The sequence below is a fragment of the Mustela lutreola genome, chromosome 2 (assembly GCF_030435805.1).
Source record: "Mustela lutreola isolate mMusLut2 chromosome 2, mMusLut2.pri, whole genome shotgun sequence".
Lineage (NCBI taxonomy): Eukaryota > Metazoa > Chordata > Mammalia > Carnivora > Mustelidae > Mustela > Mustela lutreola.
The window spans coordinates 132,836,051-132,855,301 of record NC_081291.1 but is presented as its reverse complement, the minus strand read 5'-3'; the positions used below and the strand labels follow the sequence as shown (position 1 = coordinate 132,855,301).

The 19,251-nt window shown below is 39.1% G+C and overlaps 1 protein-coding gene across 4 annotated transcripts in view; it reads right to left on the bottom strand.

Moving 5' to 3' along the window:
- Positions 1-19,251, bottom strand: part of WDR49 (WD repeat domain 49) — a 129,961-nt gene that overhangs the window by 998 nt on the left and 109,712 nt on the right. For all 4 annotated transcript variants that reach the window (XM_059163575.1, XM_059163577.1, XM_059163578.1 and 1 more), the window contains one exon: positions 18,016-18,195. In XM_059163575.1, coding sequence (XP_059019558.1) covers positions 18,016-18,195 — 180 coding nt within the window. The remainder of the gene's footprint in view (positions 1-18,015; positions 18,196-19,251) is intronic.

The window sequence follows — 19,251 nt, the reverse complement described above, 5'->3', positions numbered from 1 at the left end:
TATGACTAAGTCACAGACTTTCTTCCAACTGGAAGAAAGGAGGAACAGTGCCCAAATAACCAAAAGTTCAAGTACAATAAGATACAGTTCTAAGAAAATATGAGCAACAGAAGCTGTGGTGAAACATATCAAGAGATTCTAAGAAAATGCAGAGATCAGAGGAAAAGCTTTAAGGATTTAAACACTATTTGACATAGATATTGAAGTCCAGGTAGGATTTTGAGTTGATAAGGACCATGGACATGAGGAAGAGTTGGCAAAGGGGGAAAGAAATGTCAATTAGAGGGAACAGAGTAAATAAATGTGTGGAGAAACAAGAGCCCTTATTTGGATTATTCTGAATAATTCAGTACAATGTGACCGAAGTTCAAAATATAGAGAGAATGAGGTTGGAGTAAGACAAAGGAACACTTTAAATGCTGAGCCCAAGGAATATGACATAAACTAGAGAAAAGTTGAACAACCTCACAGTACCATGCCATCTTTATATATTTGGATTGGGGGAAAAAAAAAAAACTCTCTCCACTTCCCATGCCAACGTGACTGTTTAAGTCAATATCTTTCCACTTTTTCTCTTAGATATTATACAAGAACAACAGGGAAAATGAGAAAAATATAATTTGGCAAACAGACTCCACACGAGTAAAGCCCAAAGATAGAGGTAAATTGCAGCCTGCAAAATGTGGAGAAGGGCAAGAGCTCACAGTAGGCAGAAGCTATGCAAGATAAAGTGATGAGTATGGAAAGTGTAAGAATGCCAGCTGCCATAGCATCACAGAAAGTTCTAGCAAAAAGACGTGCACTAAAAATAAGGGGCCCACCCTGTAGCACAAATACTTTATCTCTCATTCATATCAATGGATGTAAACAGAGGTGAATAAGGCTGGAAGCAAAGGCGCTCCACAATACCCCGTATATTCAGTGAAAGAGATGAGGCAAGACTACATAAAGAACCACGCACATGAGCCATTTTTTGCTAAGGACAGTCTGCCCTCACAGGTTGTAAAAATTGAAAGCCATTCAATGTTACAAGCTCTCGCCTCAGAACCTACAAGTTCTATATGTCACAAGCTCTCGCCTCAGAACCTACTATAAATTTCAAGTCTAAAAACCCCAACTCATTAAGACTAATAATTAAGAGAGGAAATAAACATATTTTTAAAAAGTGGCATATCAGGGACATAGAGGACTATAAGCAAAATTAGAACCATAACAAAACGAATTTTAAAAAGAACAGAACTCATCAATACACAGACCACCACCAGAGAAATATTTCCATTGGCCAGATACATACTGTTACTGAGCACTTCGTCACATATTAAATTTTAAAACTTGAAAGAGCACTTACCTCTGTGAAGCAAGATCACAGAACAGAAGTGAAAGAAGTCAGGAAATGGCACAACAGGAAGTGAGGCAAGTGAGCTGGCAGAACTCAGGAAAAATCTCTCGAGCAAGAATAGACTATGGGGCAACATAATGGGGAGCAGAATTTACAGATGAGAGAAGCAAAAATAATAAGATGAAAAGTAAGAGAAGATATGAGAGAGGAAAGTGATACTGAAAAAGAAATAGATCCAACAACACAAGCATCACATGAGTCCTTCAGAAAGAATGCCAGAGCAGAACAGATGTTTGAAGACATCATGTATGAAGTTTTCCTTACATCAGAGACAATATGACATATACAGAAAGGACATATGGTGGCACCAGGAAGAAGAGAGTGAGAATAGTCAAACAAAGCAAATCTTAGTAAAATTATTAGACTTCAGAGAGATTCACTTGGCAGTCAGACAAAATGATCAAGTCACTCAAAAGGAGAGAAATGGATATCTTACATTACCTATCTTCATAGTAATGATCGATACCAGAAGGCAGTAGGGCAACACCAACAAGGAAATCAAGGAAACAATGTATGAGATATGGATATGATACAGACTGCCACAAATCTTAGAGTTAAAAAGAGTTTCAACATGCGGGGAATTCAAGGACTAGTGTTTCTAAAAGAACTTTTTGAGGAAATTTCTACAAAATAAATTAGTACATGAATGACTGAGGAAAATTTAGAAAAAGGTTTAGTAGTGAGCCCTGAATATTTTTAAAGTAGAAGTGGGATTAAAATAATATTCAGTTTAGGATAACAAAACAGAAGGTAGAAGCCACATGCCTGACAATGTAGAAATGATAAAACTAACAAAAACTGGAAGAGTGAGGGAGAAGCAGCTTTATTCATGATAAATCAGTGACAGCTAAGAGGCAAAGGACTTAAAACAACAAGTCATCATGGCCGTAGAAGTAAATGTAACAAAATAAAATCAGCTCAAAGAAAGATCGAATTATTGAATAAAATTAGTTAGTAGAAAAAAAAGAGGAATGAAGAAACATGCTTATTTTATCGTCAGTCAGCATGGATGTAATAGTTACTATCCTAGAAAACTGAAGGGCTAGAAGAATTGTATAAACGTATGAGTATAAAGGTACCACTAGAACAATATATAACAACCTCCTGAAGTAAAAACAACAAAAAAATTACAGATCCAGTGAAAGCTTTAAAAAAGATATAAATAATACATGGCATAAAAGAGTGTGAGAAGTACCAAACCAAAATATCTAACATATTGATCAATTTAAATGTGCCCAATTTCATGATTAAAAAAAAAAAAATGACTTTTTAGTTGAATCAAAAGTAAAACCCAACACGCATCTAAAATGAAGTGATTCTAAAAATTTGAAATAGAAGGATTAGAAGAGCATAGCAGGCAAATCTAAACCCAAAGAAAGCAAGAGGTCAAAATCTAAAATCATCAGTATATAGAGAAAACCTCAGAGAATACACAGAGACTTGGACAAGTGGGTGCCAGAAGTAGGTGATACTGGGAACTGGACAAGTCCATATCGAGGAAGTGAGGGAGACTTCTCACTGGATAAATTTTTAGGTGCTCAATATTTGATTAGTGTGTATTTTGTTTTCTTGCAATAGGACAAAAATGAATAAACCTAGAACTACCTCTTAAGCAAAGCTACAAATGAAAATACTTTGCATTTGCCTAATACCAGCAGTACAAGGTCTATGGATTTCCGTACATCGGTTGATTCTGTCCCGAATGACTGCAGATTAGCATTTGAGGATCCCAAGTCATTCTGAATGCCTTAGAGCTCTCCTGAGCTCCACTGTGAAAGCCAGAATGTTCCTTTTGAAATAAACTCTCCCGTTTTACTGATATATTTCTCAACTACATGAGGAATTTGCATCAAAATTGACTGGGTTTTAGGACCTTGAACCGATGACTGATAGGCGCTTGCAGATCTAAAGAGAGGCAGTCTTACCTGAATAATTAATTTTTTTGAGTTAAAAACATGATAAAAAAAAATTCACATACAGGGGCAGATCCTTGTTCCCTGCACCCAAAGTTTACAATTTAGGGAGGTCTCTAAAATACACGTATATAAAACTACAGATACATAACTATTCATAAAAATAGCTATTTATTGAGAATGAGAAAATCAATCTCAGCAAATTATTGAAGTTTTAGAGTTGGGTCCTTTTTCTTCTGAGATCTTCTTTAGGAAAGGCATCTGAAATGCTTACCCAGAAATGCTGCCTGCTTGCAATCTGGCTTCCACTTTTCCCCAGAACACTAAAACTCACAGCAACTACTAATACTCAAAAGAGATGAGGCCCATTAAGCAACCTCCTGGCTTTACTGGCAAACTCTTTCATGTTGCAAAAATGATGTCATTAACCTAACACCTTCTAAACGGGTAATACTGATCAATTCGTCTTACTATTCAGAGTAACAACATCTGCTAGGTTAATGGCATAATGCTGTCATACGATAATGTGAGTGAGTCTGCAATGATTGTGTGAAACATCTAAGAGACCATTAACCGTTTATTGAGCTTGTTTAAGATTATAAAGGAATGTCCTTAACCTTGCTGTGATAACTTGCTTTCTTGAAGTATTAACTGGCAAGGCTAAAGTTCCCAATTATTCAATCAAACATTAATCTAGGTGTTGCTCTGCAGGGATTTTGCTGATGTAATTAAAATCCCTAATCAATGGACTTTAAGTAAAAGAGATTATCCAGGATAATCTGGGTGAGTTTCATGGAGTTTCATTCTGTCCTCTCCTGACTGTCTGCAGAGGAGAGCTTTAGACGGGCGCTCAGTCTGCCCAGGATCTTCCCTTCCCGATTTAGCCCTACTCATTTTGGACTTGCTCAGTCAGCCCTCACAATCCCATAAATACATTCCTTGTCATAAATTTCAATATATGGTCCTGCTGGTTCTGCTTTCCTGAACCCTGACTGATACACTTGCCATAAAGTGCACTGTTTATCTCAAGACAATTGTGAAGGGCAAAGTGTTCTCCTCGAGTCAAACTGGTGTGTCAAGGTTGGTGGTTTGTGACTAGAGTCTGTTGGTTATTCCTTGTAAAGAAAACACATGTTTATTCAAAAGTATAGCTTGTCTTAAAGCCCTCTCAATTCCCACATAGGTACTATGTGGGACCTCAAGTCTCAAACTTCTTGTTTTCTGGGCCAACAACATTTAATCTTAAAGAGTAGTTTTCTTCGAAGGGCTAGTAACAGCTAATGTATATGGCCTCTGAAGGCTTCTATTTACTTAAACTCAAAGTCTTTGTCCAGGCTGCATGGCCCCACATAATGTAATCCCTCTCCACACCCCCCTCAACCTCATCCTGTACTAGTCTCCATCTCTCTCATACTACCCCAGCAACAGTAACTTTCTTTCTGACCCCAGAACACATCAATCCTGTTCTCAACTCAGTAGCTTTATACTTCTGGACCTTGTCCTTGGAGTGTCCTGCCCCTAACACTTCATGAGACTGCTTTTCTATCTTTCAGATTCCAACAAAAAAATCAGAGGAAACTTCACTGATGCTCCTCTAGTCATGTCTTATCACATTATTGTGCTTTATTTTCTTCATAACTCTTACTAATATCACCATCTAAACTTATCTTCATATACTTATTATCTGTCTCTCCCCAGGGGGATAAACTCAATAAAACCAAAGACCTTGTCTGCCATCAAATCTCATATTCCCAGGGCACCCAACAGGGCATCATGGGAGGACTTCAAAAAATATATGTTTTAATAAATAAACAAGTGTGTGAAGATACCTCCAGGAATACGAATTGGGCTAGGTTTGGTGGGCTCACTTCTCAAAATTTGGAATTCTTGCATTCCAGAGACCCATAATGATGAAAGAAAGATGGTTCACTGTGTCATATAGCCATATATGCATCCACTTACCACAGCCCTTAAAATCGACATCTAGCGTTATTGGTAACCATTTACACTTACTATTTGTACCTTGGAAAATATGACATTTATACATTCATTACTTCATTCTATAGCTGGCTGCCCAACAAGGTTTGTTATAATGATACCCAAAAGGTGTTTTAAGAGTAATGAAAATGAAAGATATGGTGGTCATGAAGGTATTAAAACATTTTTTTTATTAAAACATTTTCACTGAAATAAAATGATTTGATAAACTTAATAAAGCAAAGCTGATCTTTTGTCATCTGATGCTTCCCTTGTCCCCTGATTAGCAACTAACTGTATCAGACAAACAATAGTGGCAAACACCTCACAAAGGCACCCTAGCAAGAAAGGACTTGATGGCCATCTAAATAGAAGCACGGCAAGGACCAGCTGTTGCTCATCAATGAATATCTAGTATTCTGAAAACTTTCTAATTCACATCCTTTATCCTATTTTATTCTAAGTCCTCTAGATAAGTGCTTTTCAGAATACGGTGTGTGCCAGAATTACCCAGAAATCTTGTTAAAAGGTAGATTCTGATTCAATAGATCTGAGTTGGGGCCTGTGATGCTACATTTCTAACATTATCTCAGGTGGTGCTCATGCTGTTATCCACTGGCCATGTCTTGACACCAAGTTTCTCATTCCTGTATCTAGACTCTAGAGCAGTATTACCAAGTTGTCATTTAATTTCAGCAATCACTGAGTAATAATCAGGTAGCAAAGCAACAGATTGTTGGCAGGGTGGTGAGGACTGGTTGAAATTCTTTAACAGTCTTCATATAACTCCTAAATAATCGTAGTTTAGGACCTGTTGAACTTTTTTTTTTAAAGACTCATTTTTTTTTTAATTTTTGATTTTAACTTATTTGGGCCTTATACAGGGATAAAGACTCAATTTTTTTAAGAGCAGTTTTAGGTTTAAGATAAAATTGAAAAGAAGGTACAAATATTTCCCATATATCCCTGCCCCCACACATACTTAGCCTCTCCCTTTGTCAACATCACTCACCAGAATAGTATAGTTTTTTCCAGAGATGAATCTACATTGATTCATCATAATTGCTCAAAGTACATTGTTTACCTATGGGTTCACTACTGGTGGTATACATTTTATAGGTTTGGACAAAAGAGTAATGGCATATATCCCTCATTGTTTTTTCACCGTCCCTCAAAAATCCTCGGTGCTCTTCCTTTTCATCTCTTCTCCCCTTTTCTGGCAACCACTGCTCTTTTCACCATAGTTTTGCCTTTTCCAGAATGTCATGTATTTGGAATCATCAGTATGTCCTTTCTCAGGCTAGCTTCTTTCACCTAGTAATATTCATTTAAGATTCCTCCATGTGTCTTTTCATGGCTTCATAGCTCATTTCTTTTTAGAGCTGAATAGTACCCCATTATCTGGATGTGCCACAGTTTATTTATATATTCACTTATTGAAGGACATCTTAGTTGCTTCCAAGTTTGGGCAATTATGAATAAAGTTGCTTTAAACATCTGTGCACAGGCCTCTGTGTGAACATATGTTTTCAGCTCCTCTGGTTAAATACCAAGAAGCTTGATTGTTGGAATATGTGGTAAGAGTATGCTTCCTTTTGTAAGAAACTGCCAACTGTCTTCCAAAGTAGCTGCCATTTGGCCTTCCCACCAGCAATGAATGAGTTCCTGTTGTTCCACAACCTCATCAACATTTGGTATTGTCAGTGTTCTGGATTTTGGCCATTCTAATAGGTGAACAGTGATATCTCACTGTTGTTTTACTTTGCATTTCCCTGAAGACATAGTGGAACATCTGTTGAACCTTTTAAAAATGTTTTTCACATATTAATGATGTCTGTCTTCTAGGATCCAAATGTTGATATGTATGTGTGTGTGTGTGTGTGTGTGTGTGTGACTTTCAAAATGATTTATGCCATTATATAAAGATATAAATAATAGGAAGGAATTCCACTTCTAAGATGTCTCTTTTATCCTCATTCTTTAGGTATCTAAAATTTCCTGGAGTATATCACATGTAACAATCTCTCACTTCTTACTTAGAATGAATATATCTATATATGCTTTCTTTTTGTATTATAATTATTTGTTCCAATAAGAACTTTTCCAGAAATATCAGGGACTTCCTTTCTTTTTTGGTACTACATTTAAGATTATATCCAAAAGCAAAGATAGAGTGAGTTAGATTTTTACCAGCAGTCTATGTGCATATTTTCATCTATAGTTTAAGAACTATATAGAGAATTTTGTGTCGCAATGAAAACCACAAATTGTCAGATCCACCATTTTTTAATTATTTTGTCCCTCTTTTTAAATTGCGGGTTACCAATGGATACACAAATTCTGTCTCACCTGGTAGAGTTTTAATTGACTTCCTCTCCTTCTTTGGAAACATCAGTTTCAGAACCGACCTGTAGACTGGACTGGAGATTTTTTTTTTTTTTTTTAATTTGTCAGAGAGAGAGAGCAAGCACAGGCAGGCCGAGTGGCAGGCAGAGGCAGAGGGAGAAGCAGGCTCCCTGCCGAACAAGGAGTCCGATGTGGGACTTGATCCCAGGATGCCAGGATCATGACCTGAGCCGAAGGCAGCCACCTAACCAACTGAACCACCCAGGTGTCCCTAGACTGGAGATTATTAACATGAACAAATTTTCCATTCTTACAGATGTGCAGTTCTTCCAGTTTCATTTAGTTTCTAACTACAATAGTCCAAAGTAAGCCTCCCCATTCTTCTCACACCTGACTACAACTGAGAACCAGAACTTGACAGCTCAAATCCCTGTCTCGACCCTACATGCCTGTAGCTGTCCTTTTCTCACAGGATCTCCAGAGCTCAGAACAACTGACCTTTCTCCAACTCACAATGTATGGTTCAACTGGTTTTACAGAAGCAACACCAAAAAGAACCCTTGAAAGACCACTTCTGAGACTCTGCTTTGTCCCCCCAGAAGGTTTATGATCACCTCTGGGTTGTTCCATGATGAGCAATATTTCCGGAACAAAAGCAGGGGACTGACAATGTCAAACTTTACCTGAGCCCTGCACTCCTGGAAAGCAGAGACAGTTAAGAAATTCCTCTTCTCTTTCGTGTCATACTCTGAGATAAGACCTTCTGTACCCTTCCCCAGAAGTCTAGTAAAACTCACGGATGCATGAACCTGCCTCTGTAACAGCTCAAGCCTGTTTCCTTTTCTCTCAGAGTTCCTCTTTAACAAATACTCTCCCTATGCAATAGCCTGCAATAAAATTATCTCTTTAATTGTACCACTCATTTTGTCTCTGACAGAACAACAACAAGAACCATATCATTCACCTGAGGTACCACTAATGCAGCATTTTCCCTACAATGGAAATTTTTTAAGATTTTACAGACACAGTATGAATGGGTTCTAGGGATTTTCAGGTGAAACCTGACCCAAAGACATTTCTAAGTCTTTGCCAGGTTTTTGAATAAGGCATATGAAAGAGGGGTTTCAAGCTGTTTAAGAACCCACAGGGAACAACTTGGAAGCTAAAGAGAGAGTATGAAAGATGTTTTAACTTGAAAGGAAAAGGAAGAGAATACAAAAGGACATTAAAAACCCAGTAGGTAAGACTAAAAAGTCACCAGGGGATTATGGAGTGTTTGAAAACTGTCCCTAGTTCCAAGTGATAGTTTAGAATATTGAAAGTAAGTCTGGCAGAATGCCTCTCATCACACAATTGCCAAATAACCTTCCACACACTGTAATTTTTGGGATTGCAGGAGTGTGTGTAAAATGCAGCACAAAGATCTAAGGTAGACTGTGGTAATGAAAATGTGGAGGGGGGTATGTTGGTAATTGAGTTTTTTAAGTGCTGTTTTACAATAACATTTTTTTTTTTTAAATCCAGCGGCATCCTCCTGAAAAGGAGATGAACAATTTTCAATGAAAGTGATAAAAATGGGTAATATTATAGTAAAATGGCTGGTTTCAGAAATAAGTATAAGAATAAGCTGCCTAGGGGCACCAGGGTGGCTTAGATGGTTAAAGCCTCTGCCTTCGGCTCAGAGTCCTGGAATCGAGCCCCGCATCAGGCTCTCTGCACAGCGTGGAGCCTGCTTCCTCCTCTCCCTCTGCCTGCCTCTTTGCCTACTTGTGATCTCTCTCTCTCAAATAAATAAATAAAATCTTAAAAAAAAAAAAAAGAAGAAGCTGCATAAGTGATTCCTTTCCATTCAGTTTTCCCTCCTTTCCCCTATGATCCTCTGTGCTATTCCTTATATTCCATATATCATTGAAACCGTATGATCATTGTCTTTCTCTGATTGACTTATTTTGCTCGGCATAAGACAACCCATGAGCGACTCTCAACTACACAGGGAACACCCTGAGGGTTGTTGGAGGGGAGGTGGTTGGGGAGGTTGGGGTAATAGGGTGATGGGCATTAAGGATTAAGGCTTGTGATGGGATGAGCATTGGGTGTTATACGCAGCTGATCAATAACTGAACTCTACATCTGAAACTAATAATGTGCTATGTGTTGGCCAACTGAATTTACAAAAAAGAACACGCTGCCTAGGGAACATGATTTGAACGCTATTTGAACAAGGGAGATGACACCTAGAAATAGTAACAACACGAACAACTGAATAACGTGGACACTCCTCATGCAGGGCCCATCTCTTACTAGTTACGTGGGACCAGCTAAGTCATTTTAACTCTTCAGGTCTATGCTCCAGATTCCTTATGCCAATGCCAGAGTTTAGGCCACAGACTCCTCTTACAGAAAATAAGGACAATAATAACTTCTATAGCATAAAGCTGTTAAGTGGAATAATATTGGAATATTAACAGTAAGTACTATCAATAAAGAAAATGTATCAAATTCTTATTAAGTATTAGGTCCTATGCTAGGGGCTTCACCTATATTATTTCACTTAATGTTCACAGCAACCTTACGAGGGCAGTAACTAATAAGATGCCCATTTTTAGTTGAAGAGACTAAGGCACGGGAAGTTCAACTGACCTGTTCAAAGTCATACAGCTAGCAAGCGGTAGAGTCTTGATTTGAAGACGAGGGTATGCTTGAAATATTGCCTTTACACCATTATTGTTTGGAGTCTCCCAAGTTCTATTCCCTTTATAAGCGGAAATTCTCCCAAAAGACAACCATAGCTGTTAATACCTTATAACGTAATGGGAATACGGACTGCAATTTCAAAAGATCCAAAATAAGGTAAAAGGTCAGGGAAAAAAGCATGAAAATACAGTTAAGATGATAATGTGCCAGTTATCGATATATTGCCCCTCAGCTCCAAATCCACTCTTCACGGCTTACTTTGGCATAATGGACTAGAGCCCTGTAAATCTCTCTTTTGCCAGTTGATTGATGCTGATCCCTGTCACGAGAGGACCCTAGATGTCACTGGAGAAGTGGATTTCTCTCCCAGGCAGGTGCCTGGGTCACCAGGCTCCTGCAGTGCAGTTTCTCTAGCACTTAGCATGATTTCCCCCAGGACCACGTCCACACAGAGGCTTTCCCAGCTCCAGACGCCCATTGTACAAGCATGGCGATCCCAGAGCCCAGAACTAGCAGCCTTCTTGTCACCTGCCTGGCACTGCCTGGTGAATGCTTTCCTGCTTACCCCAAGAGGGAAGTGGATGTCTGCCAGTATGACTCCTCCCTGTGAACAGCCTCCCCTGTACTCTTTTGGTGGCTTTGTAGTGAGTTCAGAGAGGCAGCCCTTCCCTGTGGATGGCTTCCCATGTCACCCGAGAGTAGAATATCGGCAGTTCTGCCTGCGGCTGCTCTGCCACCTCCCCATCCAGTGAGACACGGGCGAGCCCTCTCCCGTGGGGTCTGGGTGACCGCCCTGGCTGGGAGGGGCATCTTCCTCAGTCTCCCTCAGGTTTGAGGGTGCAGTAGCTGTTCTTTAGATCTGATATTCCTGTGTTCTTTAGAGTTCTCTTTACTTTCTACTAGCCAATTTTCTATAACACCCATATATTACAGCTAAAATCAGAACAAGAAAGTGAACATAACAAGAACATAAACTCTGAAACATGTCTATACTTGCTCTTCAGTTACTGCCCTTCTTTCCTACTATAGTCAGTTTCTTGGAAAAGTGTGAGTTTTTCTCGGTTGATGTCCCACAAGCACCTCCACCTCAACGTATATTAAAAACCATCTCTAAACCATCTTCTTCTCTTATATTTCCTCTCTTAATAATAGTCTCCCTTTTTGGACATAGTTTTCCTAGCTAGAAACCTGAGTCATACATGTGTTCACATCTCATCGAGGCACATAACCCTTTAAATTCAATCTCCTTAACATTTTTCAAATTTGCTATTTCCTTTCTAGGGTCTCCTTATCTTCAAAATAATAACACATACCATTTCATGAGTGTTTAGTTATGTACTAGTCACTGTGCTAAAGTCAGCTGTAGCATACAACTTCAAAATCAGGCATGGTTAGCCCCATTTTATACATGAGAGAGCTGAGACTTAGATGCTTATGTAATTTGTCCATAAACAACTAGTGGAAGTCAAAGTAAGGATTCTAAAGCAGAGCGCCAGCTGCAAACAACTAGCTCCCAGTACTATAATATGCAGCCTTCCGTCCAGTCCCATTACAAAGCATTTATTACACAGTTTCCAAAAAGCTTTCTAAAACTGGTCATATCAGTTTCCTGTTTTAAACACTTCAATAGAAAAAAAAATTTTTTTTTATTTGGGAGAGAGCATAAGAGGGTAGAAGGTCAGAGGGAGAAGCAGACTCCCTATGGAGTTGGGACCCCGATGCAGAAATCCATTCCGGGACTCTGGGATCATGACCTGAGCTGAAGGCAGCCACTCAACCAACTGAGCCACCCAGGTGCCCCTCAATAGAAATTTTGGTTTTGGACAGGAATTTTTTTTAAGAGTTCATTTCACCTTTACTTTTGAAGAATATTTTTTGCTGAGTAAAAAATTTTAGGTTGGGATGTTCTTCCCACCCCACCCCCCACCTTCCTTCATTACTTTAAAAATGGTTTCTCCAATGTATTCTGGGTGACATGGTTTCTGGTCAGATGTAGGCTATCATTCTTGCCTTTATTCTTCCTCCTTTTGGTTCTCTAGTGATTACTGAGGCTTTTCTTTATCACTACTTTCAAAAACTTATTATGATGCATTATTATTTTTTTATATATTTTTCTTGGGTTTCCTTGAGTTTTTGTAATGTCCACTTATAATTTGGATAGGATTTAATAGGTAGTGGTATGTCATCCTTCTCACTGCACCAGACAGAAAAACAAACAAAAAAAGGTAAATTACAGAAATTAATATTTTAAAATCTATCAGAGGGTGGTAGAAGCAAAGATTATCAAATTAAAATTCTGGAGCTGGCAGAACCCTTCTTAGATGGGCTAAGATTGCCAAATATTTTCTTCCCTCTGAGGATTTATTGTGTCTGGGTATTGCTAAGGAACAGGATTGCCATAGACAAAGAGACCTTTCTCAGGGGATGTAAAATCAAAAGAGTTTTGACGACTGTGGGTTGGTGTGATATGCTGGAATCTAGAGAAACTCCATAATTATGGCTAGTAATCCCTATAGATGTTTTCTGAATGCTAGGATGATAGAGACTGTGGATTGGACTGGAGAAGCAAAGTAATATTCCCTGTAAACTTGCAGTACTTAGGAGACAATATACCAATAAAAGAAGAAGCTTAAAACAGACATTTGAAATCAGAAATGGACTAAATCTAACTAAAGCTTTAACCAAGCACTGACCGAGCTCAATTCCTAATTGAATTAATATGATCTGCCCTTCAGGTTCTCTGCCCAATTAAGGAAAAGGTAAACTATCTCTGGGAGAAAATAACATTAATTTTAGTATCTATAGATCAGACATACGTAATTTCTGTCATACAATTTTTAAAAATGTACAAAAATTATAAGACTTGCAAAGGAGAAGGAAAACCATAAGGAAAAAATAGACAATATAGAACCAGATCCCAAGATCATTCAGATATTGATATTAACAAGCCAAAGCTTTGGAATTTCTGTTATAAATGTATTAAAACAAGAAATTTTGACAACATGGATGAAAACATGAGTAATTTCAACTGAGAATTAGAATCTACATAAAAAGGGTTTCAAATGGCATCCCAGAACTGAAGAAAATGTGTATGTGAAATCTGAAATTGGGAACTGACCACATGAGTTTAAGAGCAAATAGGCAAAGACAGGATTACTGAATGCAAAGCAAAGACTAGTCAATATAAAGTACCCAAAATAAAGCCCAGGGAAGAAAATAAAATGGACAGAAGAGAAGAATGTAAGAAACATTTATATTTATGACATAAAGAATGTCTAACATATGCAAATTTGCAATCCCAGAAGGACAGAAGATTTAGAATTAGAAACAATATTCAAAATGATAATGGCTGAGAATTGTCCAAAATTGAAAAAAAGATTTAATTGAGAATTCCTATCAACCCCAAACAATATAAAGACTGAGAAATGTATATTTATATCCATCATGATCAAACTGCTCAAAAAGAAAGATAAAGAAAAAAATCTTTAAAGAAGCCAGATTTTAAAAAAAGAAGAAGGTATTACATTCAAAGAAGCCACAATAATATTAAGAGCTGAATTTTATTTTTTTTCTTTTAAAGATTTTATTTATTTATTTGACAGACAGATTACAAGTAGGGGGGGGGAGCAGACTCTCTGCCAAGCAGAGAGCCTGATGAGGGGCTCAATCCCAGGACCCCAGGATCATGACCTGAGCTGAAGGGAGAGGCTTTAACCCACTGAGCCACCCAGTTGCCCCAAGAGCTGAATTTTAAACAGGAATTATGGGAGCAAGGAAACAATGGGACACGATCTTTAAAAAGCAGAAAGGGAAAAGAGCAACAACAACAACAACAACAAAAGCCCAACACTACTCTTTAGAGTTTTAAACCCAGTGACAATATCCTTCCAAAACCAAAATGAAACAAGTGCATTTTTCAGACACATAAAAGCTGGGGAAATTACTCACCAGCCGATCCACATTATAAGAAATACAACAGGACATTCTTCAGGCTGAAGAAAAATAATCTCAGTAGAAGCCTACTGTTACAAGAAGGAATAAAGAGAACAGAATAGAGTATTGTAAACTGGAGAAATCACTAAAAGAGTCATACAAAGAGATACAAAAACAGAAGAATTAATAGAAGTGATGAAATGGAATAATTCAAAATACTTGACTAAAACATTCCAATGGGCCCTCCTTTCTGATAAAATAAATGCGAAGGTCTTCAGCATAGTACAGTAGGTGCTCCATGATCTGGCCCTCATTTACCTATCTAGCCTTAATTCTGCCATGCCCCTTCTAGAACCAACCATTTGGAACTATGTGTAGCTCACTTAGCACTCCTTACTCATACTACCTTTCATTTGCATAAGCTACTCCTTTGTCAGAAATATCATTCCCCTTTTTTTCTTTCCTGACTTTTGGTGTCTAGCTTGATTTAACCAGATTTCTCCAAAAAAAAATCTATGAATCTCTATGTGGTCCCATGGAAGCCAGTGCATATCTTTATCACAGCCCTTGGTGTAAAACGTAATTATTCATTTCCTTACCTATTTTGCCAACTAGTCTTCAAGATCTCTGAAGCCTGGGCCTCTTACATGCTAAATCTTTATCTCCCGCGTCCAGCACGGAGACCAGCCTGTGCACAGATGCATTCAGTATCTACCTCAGAAAAGGCTAAAGATAGGGGCACCTGGGTGGCTCAGATGGTTAGGCTTTTTTTTGCCTTCATCTCAGGTCATGATCCTGACATCCAGGGATCGAGCCCCTCATCAGGCTCCTTGCTTAGCTGGGAGTCAGCGTCTCCTTCTCTCTTTGCTGCTCTCCCTGCTCATGCTCTCTCTCTCTCAAATAAATAAATAAATCTTAAAAAAGAAAAAAAAAAAAGGAAAGGCTAAACACATAAGTGAGCAAACATTATTGCAGTATCTGCTAGTTGAGCACGATAGGATATCATACAAAGCCTGTTACAGTCCTCTGTCATCCTCAAGTCCTTGATTTCTAAAAAGCACACCAGTACCTCAAACTCAACATATTCTAAACTCTACTCATGTGTGTCAGACTCACTTACCTAATGTCTCCCAATGAAACCACCTTGAAATCACGTAGATTTCTGTCCTACTTCCTCCCTGATATGCCTTTCCTTACACTATTTCCTTGATCTTGACTTCTTTTCCTCCTCCTTCACCCTGTGAACTCCTACCCTTCCTAAGTGTGTGACCGCCACTCGGCACTGCTTCTTATGCCCCAGCCACAGCTGGTCTGGCTTCTCCCTCGGTGTGTCCACAGAACATGGTGTCACATGTCATGCATTCCATTGTCCTAAAAGTCTGCATCTGTCTCTCCCTGACATTGATGGAACTTTAAGAAAAAAAGAACTATTTTCATTTGCAGAGAAGGCAGGTAACTGGAAATACTGAAAAGAGAGCAAAGGATAAAAAGCTGAAGAAGAAAATTTTTAAAAAGGAAGTAAAACATCTTTAAAAACAAACAAACAAACAAAAAACTGTGGGGCACCCGGGTGGCTCAGTGGTTTAAGCCTCTGCCTTCAGCTCAGATCATGATCTCAGGGTCCCGGGATCGAGCCCCGCATCTGGCTCTCTGCTCAGCAGGGAGCCTCCCTCCTCCTCTTTCTCTGCCTGCCTCTCTGCCTACTTGTGATGTGTCTGTCAAATAAACAAATAAAATCTTAAAAAAAAATTACTGTGGAAATTACAGGAAAAAATTATATTGCAAAATTCCAGGAGAGAAAAAAAACTTCTTTGAAAATGTATTACAGTATTTTAGGTATGACTATTCAGCCATCTACCCCCCACCTCCCCCACACACATCCACCTACCCATAGAGAAGAATTCTCCTGCTGCAGACTGTACAAGGCTCCTCACAGGAGTGCGGGAGCTTGCACTGTGAGTAGAGGTGTTTGCTGCCCTCACTGTTGATCTCTCCCTCTTTCTTGCTCCCCAGCTTTTGCATACTCCCTGTCTTCTATTCCTCTTCCCTCAGTTCTGATTGCTCCATCTTGGTTCCCTCCCCTGTAAATGTCCTATGTCTCTACTGTCTTTTTTTTTTTTTCCAGATTTTATTCATTTAAAAGAGAAAGAAAGAAAGGGATGGGGAGGGGCAGAGGGAGAGGAAGAAGCAGGCTCCCCCCTGAGCAGAGAGTCTGACAAGGGGCTCCATCCCAGGACCCCGCCCGAGATCACGACCTGAGCTAAAGGCAGACACTCAACCGACTGAGCCACCCAGGCACTCCTAGGTCTCTACTGTCTTTACACTTTGTCCTTGTTCTGTGGATCTTTTCTTACTGTCTGTTCCCCAGATTCTCTTCTGTCTGTGACTCAAGAGGATAAGTACTGTCTGTGACTCAAGAGGATAAGTACCTCTTGTGTTTGTTCTTAAAAAATGAATCCTCCTGAGATTAGGGAGGTACAGGGTGATAGACTGAAAGCCCTGTCAGATGCACAAATGGTTATGTAGAGCCCTGAAGTTTACGGATTCATGGTTTTAAAAGAAATGAGCAGAAAACATTAGATGAACCTCGAGAGACCAGATAAATGATTATAAGTTTAGAAAAGAAAAACTCTTGAGTAAAGGCAAAAGGAAGCTGATAATAATTAGACTGGAAACTATGGCAATGAGGAATGACAGCTGTACTGTGCACACAAGTGGAATTTCCAAAAAAAAAGTTGACCAGCTGTTCTTCTTTCCCATAGGGAATCCAGTGAAGACAAGCGGCTAAAACGTCCTCCAGTGTGGACATAGAGAAATGCCTCCCTCCTACAAGGGTTATCCTGTCTCAAGGATGATGCTGACCTCTCATCTCAGAGGATTTGAAAAGTTTAGAAACCACAGATCTCAGATGGTTCGAGTTTAGTTCTGATCTTTTGACTGTGACAAGTTGGAAATATGCGCTTTTCATTAATTATTTTAAATGAGTTCCCTGCAGTGTCCATATGCTCTCTGAGTGCGTCACTGAGATTCAGGTTGGGTTTCCTGCACCCCCTTAGGGCCTCTCCATTGCAGGTAGGATTTCTGCACAGAAACTGTTCTTCAAATTCCTAGCAACTTGGAAGGCTCTAACCATCTGAAAAAGAGAGCATTCTTTTGCACACCTTGTTCCTGAATCTTCAGAGATCGTGCACTTCTATTTTTCTGAGAGAAGCTTTCTTGTCCTTTCGTTATCTAAGCCCAGCACTGCAGCTGGAAGTCTCTAATACAATGTGCATTAAGTAGCCTCTATTTATAGTATTCCATCCGCAAAGAACAAAAACCAGATCGTCAGAGACTCTGTTCTCAAGCAGCCTTAGGATAGCTCTGTCTCTGGTATCGGTTTTGAAAATGGAGATTATCTGGGGGAAGGGGGTCTCATCCAGGGCAGGCTCGTAATATATATTCATAGCATTCTGACTTCAGAAAAGTGACAAAATAAAAATATTCTTTTAATGTATCCCAGCCTGTTGGCTGCCCTTTTTTTTTTTTTTTTAAGATTTTATTTATTTGATTTGGCTGCCCTTTTTGAGAGCACAGATCAGCAGCTGAGCTATAAATCTTAACAGTCAAACCACGCTTCCTTTCACGGCAACCTACAAGGCAAACATGTTACTTCCATGCTCTCCGACTGGTTTTTTTTTTTGTTTTGTTTTTTTTGAGTGGTTGAATGTAATGGGGAGAGAATCCTGAAGGGAATGGCGGCTGAGGACTTACTTTCAGAGAGCGATGGAGGCTCTGGAATTTGGGAACGCTCCTCCTCTGGCTTTTCCCTAAAGTATTTCTCCGGGTCCAGAAGAAAAGCTGGTTTCTTCACTTCGGGCAGTTCTTTCAGGGCTCCGATGCTTAACGACCTAAACGCACCTGCACCTTCGTAACAGCAGGTTTTAGGGGAGGCTAGGAACAAAATACAGTGTCATTAGTTCCTCTGAAGGAGCTAGCTCATTTCCAAGTTAACTTCTGAAAATCTAACCTTCCTGTTACTCAGCTGCTACAGCTGCAGCGATCAGCAAACCTTATAAACATGATAAATCCGCGGCCCTTTGATTCAAAGGGACCAAAAGGAACTTGAGGCTCCCCTTTTGTTTATTCTTTGTGTTCTTTTGCTATTTTCCCTTGAAACTGTGTATTCTGCAGTTTTGGGAAAGCTCCAGTTTCTCTTTTATCTACCAGGAAACTGCATCTTTTGTAAGATGGAATCTTGTTTTTAGCGTTTTACAACATACCTGAAATTTTGAATTTGCAGGTACTTTTTAATTTTGCTAACGTGTAAACCAGAGCTGTGCTATTGTATTAAAGATGCACACAGTGAGGTGATGGAAAGGAAAGCTCCTTTAGTCATGCACATAAAAGCAAAGTCTTGGACAATGGGAAAAAGTTTTCTTTTTGCTTTACAGGGTAAAATGGAAAAAGCTTCACTCAAGATGTGATTTTAGGTTTGTTTGACTGTTAGTCCTGCAAAGGTGGGAACTGTGTTTTTGTCATTGTGGTGGCTCAATATCTAAGGAAAATGAACCAAAACATAGTCAGCACTTGCTATGGGACAAGTCGTGTGCTGTCCGAGGTTCTCAAACGCAACCAGGCCTCACAGTCACCTAAAGGGTTTGTTAAAGCATTAGCGGCTATCTATCCCTCCCATTGCTGGTTTAGTAGGATAGGGATGGGGCCCCGGGCTGTACATTTCTAAGTTCCAGGTGATGCTCATGATGCCAGCCATGGGACATACTTTAACAATCAACATGTTATGTCAAACCAAAAGAGAAATCTCCACAACCTGTAAAATGTCATTCTGCCCTTCTAACAGATGAGGAAATCGAAGCTCAGGATACTTTAATAACTTGCCTGAATTTGCCTACCTAGTAAATAATAGACCTTGGACTTAAGCTCAATTATGTTTCACTTCAAAGGTCATGCTCCAAGGTATAGTAGTAATAATAACAGTAATATAAGTAA